We start from the raw sequence: 12194 nt of genomic DNA, 5'->3' as shown, positions 1-12194 counted from the left end.
TCGAAGATCCAAGATTCAACCAGAGTAAAGTTGTTATTATCACTGCTCGATCATATTAACAGATCGTTAAGATCAATTAACTATATTCCATCAACTCAATTGTCGTTTGCTGTTCAGCTTTCGTAAAAGGTATGCTGTCTGATTCTTGGTGTATTGGAGACCACGGTCCGTACCACGGTTCTAGTTGCGATTTGCTCATGACTTTTTAGATGGCCCAAAACTTCAATCAACAAGCGGTCAATGACTTGATGGTTGCAATTTCAAATGTAGTAGTAGCATTCATCAACCAAACTCAGGCCGCTTCTGTTCCAGCACCAGCACCTCCACCAGCATCGCAAGCCCCGTCGATACAGCAAGAAGCGCAATTAGCCGAAACGGTCAATCCAAACCAGCACATGGGTAAAATTCCTCCCTCGCAAAGAAGACGGCTCCAAGAGCCAGCTGTAATAAACAGCTACAGGAACCTACAGGGTCCCAATTTTATCCCTCCATTTAGGGACGAGGTTATACAGTCTCGAGAAGAGCTGCGTCCCGGAGACCGAGAGGCATTGGAAGATCTGGCGGTGAAAATATATGGAAAGAACCACCCAGTAGGAGAGATCCCAGATGAACAATGGGTGACAAGATGGGAAGAGATGTTATTTGTTGGTAACTGGAAATCATCAATTGAGCCAGTTAGACCCACCTTACAAAAGAAGCCAAGGGTAGAATCATGGATCCAAGTTGGAGTTCTTGCAGTGAGTTAAAAACAGTTACATGCACCGTGGTTCGACCCATGGGTAGAACGAATTGAGACTAACCAATATCCTATAGCAAAATGCGTCGAGGGGAGAATCTCAAGCGTCGGCTGCTAGAAGAAAAGGAGCCCCGGTGTATCTAAGAATCACATCCTTTAGTCCGCTTGGCATCGCAGGGGATGCTACTGACGCAAAGGCTCAGTTAGTTCCTGAGGAACTTGTCGAATTCTCAGATACCAAAGAGAAACTTCTCGCAAGAGCCGCTTTTCATTACTCGGAACTCGAGACATCTCGGTTCTCCGAGTACAACAAGTTAATGATTAGATATCAAGCGCGAATGCGTTTGTATTTTTGGCTTCACAGCCCAAATGGTGAACGGCACGGTCGTGTCCCTGAGGAAGAAAATTTTGAGCTAAGAAAGCCAAGATATACGTTCGAGGAGCTCCAACGCCGCGCGGCTAATGCTGCATCACGACACTATCAGGGGACTGCTGGGGTGGTATTAGTTGACGAGGTTGCTGATGGAGAACCAACAACATCCAACCAAAATGACTTCTAGTCAATCTCCGACCGACAATTCAGAAAACAGAAAATGCCTATTTCATGGCCCGGGGAATCGTGATTATCTTAGAGGCCTTTTTGCCCTAGGGGCTAGGGGGGAAACGGGAGAAAGCAGTAATTATTTAAGGACACAAACTAGCATGAAGACTTATTTGTCTCACACAAAAAAAGAATATCATGATTTTAGAACGCTCTCTTTTCGTTCCATTCCCAAATCAACTCACAAACCTTGTCAGCAAGCTTGATTGAGAATAAGTAAGTAAACTAAACTCCACTTAGGAGCAAGACTGACAGAAAGCCGACACAACACTTGATATTAAACGAAATGTGTTACACTTGAAGTTAAAGTAGATTTGGACAAGATATATATGTCACCACTGTTACCTCTATCCTCTTTAATTGAGCTTAAACACTTTGACCTTGTAGCCCATCATTGACTTAATCATGCTTCGACCAAAATGATAGCATTACCTTTAATTATCCTATAAAGTTATCGTTGTCTACTACTGACTTTGCGCTGCGCTCTTTTCGGGCGGACCAAGCGGGGAGTTTATATTTCATAAGCCATTGCTTAGTAGAGTAAAGATTGCCGCTTCCCTGCAGGAACTTTGTAATCCTTTTGTTGAGCTCTAGAATACAATTAACGATTGAACCTATGCTAACTGATAAACACATATTTACTATCAAGACTTATTTCGATAGCTGGTTGCATAGAATAATGATCAGTGTGCTCATGGATCAAGATCAATTCTTTGGGGAGGGGGGTGTCTAATGTTAAGAGGAACTATCAGGTGAAAAATTCTCTCGTATCAGATCCTTTGCTTGGTTTTAGCGACTAACGTTTAGGTATTGAGTAGACAATCCAATCACTTCCGTCCAGACGTCGCACCAAGCCCTGCTGATATCTCCCATTCGGGCGCATCGATGCACCATTTGGCACTAAAATCGAGGTAAATAAAAGCAAGCCACAAAGGTATCGCAAAAATTTACGTTGGTATGTAGTCCTATTTAGAGCTTTAGGCAAAACCTTCCCTTCATGAGTAACGAGGTCGAAGATAGTAGACCGCTGCGGTGGGAATGTAGCCCATTCTCTAAGGTATATGTAAGGGCCCTTGTTCACGCGGAATAATTCAAGAGGTACGCTTTTGAACGAAGCAATAAATCCATTCGGGTGGGGTTTTCGCATTTTGTGATAGTTTTCGAGTGGTCCTGTTCATGCCTTCGCATTGTTGTGAGAGAGATGTTGTACGATTGATTCAGACGTTGAGACGGAGCTGGGGAAAGCCAGTAACGCAAAAAAATGTAAGACCAAAACCAACTAAAACCAACATCAGGATCAAACCTAAAACCAATCCAAAGCGAGGGATCAACCTGCAGACCAGCGCAGAAAACACATAAGAATAACACAACTCTGATGATACGTAGGCCGCAACGCCCGACTGTGCAATACTATTTAATGATCAAGGTTACAAAAATACAATATATAATTAGATGAGGCAAATTTTGCCACAAGCACCAGTGGTTTAATGGTAAAATCGAAGCTTCCCATGTCTTAATTGGCGTGGAATCCCAGATTACTGGGACCCAGATGGCGTGCTTTGGCTCCGGGTTCGATTCCCGGCTGGTGCATTGCTTTTGCCAGTCTGATGCATTAAAATCATCTAAATAGCTTCCTTGTTGGATATATCGTTGTTGTGGTTGATCATCTTTTGATGTTGCGATCTTTTTGCAGCTGTCACGTGGTGTGGGTGAAGCGATATTAAGCGAGGCCCCCCTTGAATGTCCACAAACCTCCATGTCGGATTTAATACGAACGCTTTATATGTATAGTAATTTTTCTTACTAAATCTCTTTTCGACCGTTGAAATAAGAGCACATTCACTCAGTGTATCTGGAAGATCATTCGTACTAAGTCAGAAAACGTCTACATAAATGGTTGCACCCGTAATGGCCTTGGACATTCCATGTGAGCAGAATTTCAAGTTAAAGAAGCCCCAGGGACTAATAGCAGATGAATTTATACGAGTCTTTGGCTTCATATTCAGAATCAACAACTATTTCAATAACTGTGGTTTTTCCATTTCGAAAGTTCGTTCTCCAGGAAACAAGATCGAATCGGTAACAAATACAGAATCGGTGACAAACATACGTCGGTGTATTAACTTCTGTTCAATACAATGCCATTATCTGAATATTTGGTCTTTTCAACTTTTGGTAAGTATCTACACAGCAAGGAACTTGGCCCTATAGAGCAACTGAATTTGAAGGAGAGTAGCTTGATGGTTCGGGTTTTGAAGATTTCGCACAATGGCATTGCCCCGGCTGAGATTGAGATTTTGATTGGCACTGCCCAAGCACCTGCGATTGGTCTGTTAAGACTGGTAAGTTGTTACGTTTAGTTAATTGCTCGTGCGAATATTTATATAGGGTATCTAGAAATCAACGCCACCGGCGTATATCTTTTATCGCTGCATTTGAAGAATGATGTCCCTTATAATCCGACGAGTTTCTAACGCATCTCGGGGGTCAACGTCGAGATTCTCGCCTGCCAAGGCTTTGCGATAGAATTCATCAGGATCCTTGAGAAACTCTTCCACATAATTCAACAGGAAAATCCCACAATCGTAGTCGTTTCGTTGTCTAGGAAGATTCTTGACGGTCAAACCTAAAGCACCCGGAGCAGAGATTCGAATCCCTTTCTTCGCCGCTATCTCCTCAACAAGATAATCGCGTAATTTGGTACATGTTGGAGAATGTCTCCCTCCCATAGAGTCCAAAGTGAGAATTCTTGTCTTAACTGCAGACAATTTCATCGTTGAGTTTGATAGGGCGTTGCTTGATAGCCCATTTATGTCGTCTGAGCCTAGCTCTTCCACACTTTCTTGCGAGTCCAATATCTCAATCTCCTTCTCCGCCAGTAAATTTGAAGCATTGCAAATAATAGCCAAATACCAATGTGAATTTTCATGTATGGGAACAATGATATAGTCGTAGGAAAGAAGGTCGACCTTGTTTGTCCATCGCTCTACAGCGTTATAATCTATCTCTCGACCACGACCATTTTGTGTCAACCTCTTGAAAAAGAATGTGTTGTGCAAGTAAACCCGTTTACTCAATTGCGGGCTCTTCTGTTCCAAACTATTTTCAAGCCACCTGAGATAGAACTCAATGAGGTTATCGTTCAGGAAAATCCCTTCGTCTAGTCTTTCGACGTCATCCTTTTGAACTGTGGCCCTTGCCTTGTGCCTGCCTTGATAGAAAATATTGTCCTTCCACTGCTTTGACCATTCGGGATTCAGTTGTGACCACCTTTCATAGCTTGCCGCGGTGTCAGGAATTTCATCTTGGGCGTCAACGAGTCTTGTAACGCGGGAGGTGCGCTTACGACAAGCCTTTTGAGGAGAATCTATTTCTGACTTCGTCGGGCTGCGATATGTGTTTTGGAGGGCCTTCGCGATAGAGCTGTTGTCGTCTCCTTCCGAAAGCCTCGGCAGCATCGTATCTCCATGGCTGGACGAATTCTTTTCAGTTTCCGGGTGGCCTGTATCGTCGAATCTTCCACAGCCTGTGCTTTCTGTCTCCCCACTGGAATGTTGTGATCCCCTAACCTCGCTACTATCACCAATATCACTTGTAAAAGCAGGTATTGGTGACCTCATCGGACTCGATCTTGCACTGCGGTTCTTCTTCTCAACTCCCCTATCAATCAAGCGATTACGAACACTCTCAAAACGACCATCTAACCAGGGACTATTGACATCGTTAATGATACGTCTGATAGGATTGGAATGTCTTACGTTGAAGGGTTCCTCAATTTTATTTTTGGATTGTGCTTTACAAATCGATCAGTGATTACCATTGCCTTGTCACCCATTTGTAAAGAAGAGTTTCTGTCTACAAATAGCTGTAAAAATATTCTTTGATGACCTCTTAAACCCCTGTATTTGTCCATTTGAATGATAAGTTTGCCAGTCTTGGATTGCCGTTGGATGAGGTCAATGTGCTTGGGCTCAATTTTCATATCCGGGACTGGTAGCTTGTTTTCGTCAAAGAAATCGGCCACTCCGTCATTATACTGACATAGAGTCCACGGCTCCTCGCATAGCGCATCAATGAATGATTCGGACTTGGAAAACATCTCCAATAAAGAACACTTGATAGCTGTCCTTTCTTGATTTCCTCTAGATTGACCAAAACCCCGTATCGAATGATCCCCTGACCCAGCAAGCTCATCTTCACTATCACTACCAGATAAAGGTGCTCGCGATTTCTTCATATTTCGGGAGCGCTGTGAATTTCTGCCTTTGAGTTTTTGGGTTTCGTTCGCCGTTTGTGTAGAAACAGATTTCGAAATAGGAATGGTCTGCTTTGGTTTGTGTTGCGGTACAACGATCTGGATAGTTGTCCTCGTATCTCTCTCCGGCGGAACGCATTCAAACGCGTCACTATCAGAATTGACGATGGTACCAGTATGCGGTACGTGGGCTCCGCTAACGGGTGTGAAATCTTCGTTGTTTGTAGAACTGAAATTACTTTGACTTTGGTGAGCCGATCCGTGTGCCCCAGCTAATACATGATCTTCACCTGCCCCACCACCATTGCCAGAATGGTTCCCTGTTTGGCGAATGAATCCAGATGATTCACCGTCTATCGAAGTATCTTTGTCCAACCCCAATTGTCGCCCAAATTGTATCAAACATCCTCCAGATTCCCTTGCTCCCTGTACGTCATCATCGCCTTCTATATCCAACAACCTTGCTTTTCTCTTTTTGTCAGATGTGGGCGGCTCTCTATAGGGAGGATGGCGATTATTCGGTGAGGGCGAGGGGCTGAGGAAGATGGTTGGTTTTATCGATGACGAAGTCTCCCGCAGAGCATTTGGAATTCGGTCCTCGTTATAACGAGGCCTTTGTGGATCTGGGTATAGTTCTTCGCCATTCTCGTCCAAGGCTGGTGGCATTTCTACAGTATCCTAATCGTAGATCTGTTTCCCAAGATCGTGGCCAATTCGTTGCAATCGATGTTGCGATAACCGTTGCGACGCGCATAAGAGGATGGAGTACTTTGAGTGCGAATTCGATCGAAGGAGAGGGTTGAAACCAGAGTCGAAAAGGGAATACCCTCATGAAGTGGACCAGGCTAGCTCATCACCCTTTTCAGTACCATCTCCAAGCATAAGTGTTGCTTCCAACATTGTCCTGGACTACACGCACACAACCTCAGCTTTTCGGTTCTGTGTATGATCAGAGAGCAATTACACTCTCGCACGGCTTCTAGACTAAACAGCAGTATTCTGTATGGACTATGCCATTTGGAAGGTGGTTTGTTTGGTGTACAGCAACAAGCATGTATTCAAAGAATAGATTTTGGGTTCTGGTGATGTCAAGGCTGACTGCTGACTCGGGGGGTGGCTTGTGCTGATCCAACGCTAGCGATTTATTTGAGGATTACCTAGCTCAAGCAGCATCACAGAATTTCATATTTCTTTCCCTTGACATTAAAATTGAGGAGAGGGAGAATAATTTCTTGCTATCTATGCAACCCTATAAATACATGTGACAATATTTACAACGACTAACGCCACTTGAGCCACAGATTTCCAGCTCAGCCCTTTTCAACTGCCAAAAGACCATATCTATCAAATTGTTATACAAGCTGTACATAATTGACAATATTACATGAAAGCGGCCCGGAGACTATTATTACACCACATAATCATTACTGTTCCCTTTTCTCCTCTGGCGATCTCTTCTCGGTCCACCTTTGCCAATTTTTCAAATCTTCTGGGTCGATTTTCAAAACCTTAGGTGGTTCGGACGTTTGCGATTTGTCTGCTCTCTGTCTGTGAGCTTTCCCCTCCGCGGTATACCTCCTGATGTCCGCCATAAATTTCTGATTCCAAAGTGTCTCTCCATCTTTAGATCTATAATACACCATCTTGCGTCGTACCTTGCAAGCATCGTAAAGCAACTTGGCCTTTTTGGGGTCTGCAACCTCTGCTAGGGCGTATTCGACAGTCCATGTGTCTGAACTCTGAAGGTTGTTTGGCCTAGTGACAACCCCTCCGTTGACTTTATTGCGAATGGTAAGATACATCGCTAAGACATTGGACTGGGACTCAGCGGGTGGGCTCTTATCAGAAGACGCTGTTACGCTGGACGCATTTGCCGCAAACTCAGCGTCGTTGGAGTTCTCTTCCTCAGATGTCAAGTCTTTGATTTTTCCATCCACGGAATCCTCCGGTTGTGCGGCGTCTTCGTCGATGAATTCTTGGTTGGAATTACTGGCGGTGGTTGTGTCAGAAGTGGACGGCCCTGATTGAGCATTGGTGTCATCTACCGAAGATGTGCTAGCACTAGGAGCTTCTGATATAGACGATTCGGCACTAGCTTTCCTGAAACTAGGTATTAAATTCCATAACGTCTCTGATAAAGACCTTCCGGTCGGCTTGTCAACCGATTGTCTCTCCGCTTCACGGACCTCATTGGTAATATCCTCTACGCTTTCAGTTGAGGATGCGATCTCTGTGTTACGATCGTTCCATGGGGAAGGCGGGGCCTCCTCATTGACATGAACAGTTTCTTCGGGGGCTTTCGTGCCAACAGAACTTCCCGTGTCATCTTCGTCCTGGACCAGATTATTCTGGATATCTGACCGCAAAGCCTCCCATTCTGACACGACTTGCTCAACCGATTCCGGATCCTCGCTGCTTAAGCCCAAAACTCGGCGTTCGAATTCTTCGATCTTTGCCTTATTAGAACTTTGAATTGCTTCAATCCTCGACTCTTCCACTGGCTTAGCGAAAATGTACATGTAAGTTGGATCGCCCTTCTTTCCTCTGGTTTCTACAAAAAGCCGCAAAGACTGCTCAGGCCACCTAGCCGTTGCACGATCTAGCACAGTATTGAGAAGTTGGAGACTGGTTTTAAACTCAGAATCTCCCAGTGTTAGGTCATCCGTGCCATGTAAAGCAAGGTCCATTTCAGGTAGACTGATATACTGGAAGCCGAAAATGCGCTGCGTGTTATGAAATGCAACAAAGATGCCATCCATGCGTCCGATTCTGACCTGTAGTGAATATTTCATAAAAGCAGCCCTAATCATATCATAATATTCTCTCTCAAAAGACTGCCATTCGCCATGACGATTACGAATTTCGTAGTCTTTGCCTTCTTCATACGCCGCGACGTCCATTCGAATCGAAATGACTGCCCGGGTCTTCAAGTCAAACATGCCAGATCCTGGAACCCTGGGATCGTAGGCATCGAGCTGAGATCTCATCAGGAAATCGCCCATCGTGGAATAATGGTATGCTTCTGATTCGGTCCGACTGGTTTCGGAGACGGACTCAGAGTTACTTTTACGATACTTTTCATAATCGTCTGTCGACAAGGTGAGCAATTTTTCCATGGATTGACCCAGCATGCTCAATACATTCGAGGTGTCAAACTCTTTGTCGGCGTCTATGGCATATACGCCATCTTTCCACCTAAGGAACATGGCGGCAGGTATACGTGAAAATGTGGTAAAATTGTCCGAGTCAGTGGGAAAGTTTTTGGTCAAGTTTCCAACATTGATAGGCCGCCACTGGGAAAGCAAATAATGGAAATGTGACAGAGCTGACGTCATGCTTGATGTTGATCCAGTATACTTCTTTCCCTCGTCCTTGGTGGCCTGGAGCAGATTCTGATCCCTTGACGACGTTACGAACCTTTTCAGAAGTGTAAAGTCGAATTCGGCTACAGGCATGATTTTTTGGAGGTAGGGGTCGAAATTGTACACCTGAGATCTAGGATCTTGAAGATGATAGACACCGGGATTGAACAACACTCTATCAAGACCATAAGATAGACGCGGAACGGGGGGAAGCTCGCGGTCAACAGCGTTAAGTTTCAAAGCTGAGGTGTCGATGGTCCCAACTACCCTTCCGTTGCTTGACAAGCCTTCAATTGCATTATGAGTTGTGGCCTTCACAGCTCTCACCACACTAAACTTTGCCGCTTTAGATTTGGATCCTTTCCCGACGCGATGCCTGCCGTCTTTCTTGTGTAGAGCTAATCGTCGTTTTCTCAGTGCGCTTTGACTAGGTCGTGGGGGCAGTACAATGCCACTTTTAGCAGTGGCATCGACCTGGAGCCCTATTGATCCCTTATTCTTCGGGTCGGCCTGTTTCTTGGCGGCGTGTATGTCTTCATCTCTGGGAGACTTCTTCAGCGTCAATTTGTTACCAATCCGTTCGAACGCATCTTCAATGTTAGATGCTTCTAACCCGGCGCTCGCTGTCGCACCGGTCTTGTCGTTCGTCTTGGTAGGGCTTTCGGGCTTTTTCTTCTGCTTGCTAGGCTTCGGCGATGTATTAGCACTTCCAACACCACCGCTCTTTTCCTCCTGCTTGCTAGGCTTCGTCGACGTATCTGAACTCCCAGCAACATTATCGCTCTTCTTCTTCTGCTTGCTAGGCTTCGGCGGTGTATCTGAACTCCCAACAACATCACCCCTCTGTTCTTTTGTAAGGGTTAAGTCGCCTCCATCTTGTTCGGCGACAAATGCTTCTTTCAGCTTGCGCAACTGTTTATCCCAACTTTCTGCCTGGCTCTCCTCGGCCTTGTCTCGAGCTTGTCGAAGGGAACGCGCTTTCTTGGGATCTCCGGGCCTTTTAATAGTCAACAACCTCTCAGGCGACTTTCTGCTAGACTGGAAGGACCTGACAGGAACTCGTCGACCGGGGGCGAGATGAAGCTGGTTGGAGGGATCGCGAAGCGTGTCTAAGCAAGCAGAACAAACATAAGAAGATTGGACCCGAGAGCCTCTACCTGACAGTGTTGTCAACATAGAAAACGAGGCGATTGTGCTGAAAAATGCCGAGGTTGATGAACAATTGTTCGAGTTACAAATTACGACTCTCATAACTTTTTTCGCGAGCCTCAATTTAGCTCCGGCCAGAATGGACAGGGCAAGGGTCAGCTAAAAACCGGGGTATAATCACGTGCTCAAATGACTACATCTCTTGTATTTCTCGGTCAAACATGCAGAAATATATATTCTATTGTATCAAGTGCTCAATAAATTTGCAACTATGTATGCGGTCTATCTAATATTTGCCAGTATGATTTTTGTCACTGCGCAAGCAAGATATGTGATGTATCTAACAGGGTAATAATGATCTCAAGCTCTTCACCAATTTGCTGAACAGAACTTGTCCAGGCAACATCCAGAACCACCAGCCGATGTAGCTCTTGTGGCAGGTATAACTCATGTTGCCTTGGCCTTTATGTCATCGAGATCATTCAATCAAGTGTCGATTGATGCAACATCAGAGGCCGCAGAAGTTAAATGGCCTTTTTTCACCACGGTAAATAGGACAAGGACACAGTTCCAGAAGGGAACGAAGGTCTTGATTGCTATTGGAGGTTGGGGTGATGATGAGGGCTTCGAGGTAGCCGCAAGGACGGAAGAAGGACAAGAGCTATGGGCGAGCAATGTAGCGAGAATGGTGACGGATACTGGAGCAGATGGTTCGCATATCCTCTGGGTTTTTTTCTCGTCCTCGACTCTTATAGTTCATTTCTTGTCTTCAATGTACTCAAATACGAATTTAATTGAAACTTCTATCTAATTGGTATCTAGGCGTCGATATTGATTGGGAATACCCTGGGTAGAGAATCGTTTTACCATATCTCATTCCAAGCATATTTCTGACACATCACAGTGGTAATGGCGAGCACTACCTACAACCAAATCATACAAACCCTACTAAAGCCTGGCAAACAACAGCTTATCCCAAGCTGCTCAGCACCTTGCGCAAGCACTTGGGCCCATCAAAGCTCATCACAGCCGCTGTACCAGGACTTCCGAGGGACATGTTAGCCTTCACATCGACAACGATCCCGATCATCCTTCCCTCAATCGACTTCTTCAATATCATGACCTACGATCTCATGAATCGTCGAGATAGTCAGACTCTTCACCACGCCGGTGTTCAGGCATCTTTGACATCAATTAATGCATACCTCTCCGCTGGAGTTCCAGCTTCCAAATTGAACGTCGGCTTCGCATTCTATGTAAAGTACTTCAGAACTGATGCCAGCCCCGCTGGACGCAAAAAGTGTCTTGATGCGTGGAACATCAATTCGGGAATTGGTTGTCCTACCGGCATCATGGAAGATCCCAAAACCGGCGGTGATCTGGGCAAAACAGGAGGTTTCTCGTGGCATGATGGCATTCCATCAGAGGTCAGCGAGTCTTTCAAGGCAGCAAAGACTTCTGGGAAATGGGATGCTGAAAGAGGTGGATATGGCTACTGGGACGAAAAAGAGAATCTGTGGTGGACGTGGGAAAACGAGAAGGCGATTGTCGAGAAGGTTGAACGAGTAGTGAAGGCCAAAGGAATTGAGGGCGCTTTTGCGTGGGGACTAGGAGAAGATGGTGATGAATTTGAGCATCTTCAAACGTTGAACAAAGCGTACAATGGTTTGCAAGCTGGACGACACGCACGTAATGAGCTCTGAAGACAGGAGTAATGGTATAATGGAATAAACGACAAATCTTCGAAATATATTTGGACATCGAACACCTACTGCATCTACAATTTCTACAAAAGCTACAGTTTCCCACACATGTGAAAACGTTCAAGGTCCTCGGAACCATAATCCAGTGGGGCTCAGGCTCTGAGTGCTTTATGTCTCATCCGTCAACGACTGGTTTCCTAGGAGACAGCCAATGAAGTTGTTTTGAATCTAACAGCACAACAACATCTCCCGGTATCGGAGTCGCTGCTCAGAAAGGCGAATCCCACCAAACAATTCTCACACAGCATCTTAGCAAGGATTCTGTCCACGAGAAATAATGATTGCCCGGTATGATGAGAGCGATGATTAAAATTTCACGCCGCTTCGG

General features: G+C 45.2%; 4 protein-coding genes across 4 annotated transcripts; 2 read left to right on the top strand and 2 right to left on the bottom strand.

Moving 5' to 3' along the window:
- Window positions 1-209: 209 nt before the first annotated feature.
- On the top strand, window positions 210-1296 carry GLAREA_07140 (uncharacterized protein; the record flags this gene model as incomplete). Its single annotated transcript, XM_008081088.1, has 2 exons — window positions 210-737; window positions 814-1296. 2 exons carry the CDS (start codon window positions 210-212, stop codon window positions 1294-1296), a joined length of 1011 nt encoding a protein of 336 aa, XP_008079279.1.
- Window positions 1297-3760: 2464 nt separating this feature from the next.
- Window positions 3761-6258, bottom strand: GLAREA_07139 (Cysteine proteinase; the record flags this gene model as incomplete). Its single annotated transcript, XM_008081087.1, has 2 exons — window positions 3761-5048; window positions 5096-6258. The coding sequence occupies 2 exons, from the start codon at window positions 6256-6258 to the stop codon at window positions 3761-3763; spliced, it is 2451 nt and encodes an 816-aa protein (XP_008079278.1).
- A 758-nt stretch (window positions 6259-7016) lies between these two features.
- On the bottom strand, window positions 7017-10130 carry GLAREA_07138 (uncharacterized protein; the record flags this gene model as incomplete). The annotated part of the gene is made up of 1 exon (XM_008081086.1): window positions 7017-10130. One exon carries the CDS (start codon window positions 10128-10130, stop codon window positions 7017-7019), a length of 3114 nt encoding a protein of 1037 aa, XP_008079277.1.
- Window positions 10131-10374: 244 nt separating this feature from the next.
- On the top strand, window positions 10375-11806 carry GLAREA_07137 ((Trans)glycosidase; the record flags this gene model as incomplete). The annotated part of the gene is made up of 4 exons (XM_008081085.1): window positions 10375-10451; window positions 10503-10813; window positions 10926-10953; window positions 11008-11806. 4 exons carry the CDS (start codon window positions 10375-10377, stop codon window positions 11804-11806), a joined length of 1215 nt encoding a protein of 404 aa, XP_008079276.1.
- Between the last annotated feature and the right edge of the window lie 388 nt (window positions 11807-12194).

The sequence above is a fragment of the Glarea lozoyensis genome (assembly GCF_000409485.1).
Source record: "Glarea lozoyensis ATCC 20868 chromosome Unknown GLAREA14, whole genome shotgun sequence".
Classification (NCBI taxonomy): Eukaryota; Fungi; Ascomycota; class Leotiomycetes; order Helotiales; family Helotiaceae; genus Glarea; species Glarea lozoyensis.
The sequence above is the reverse complement of the archived record's forward strand: the minus strand, read 5'-3'. Positions and strand labels throughout refer to the sequence as shown.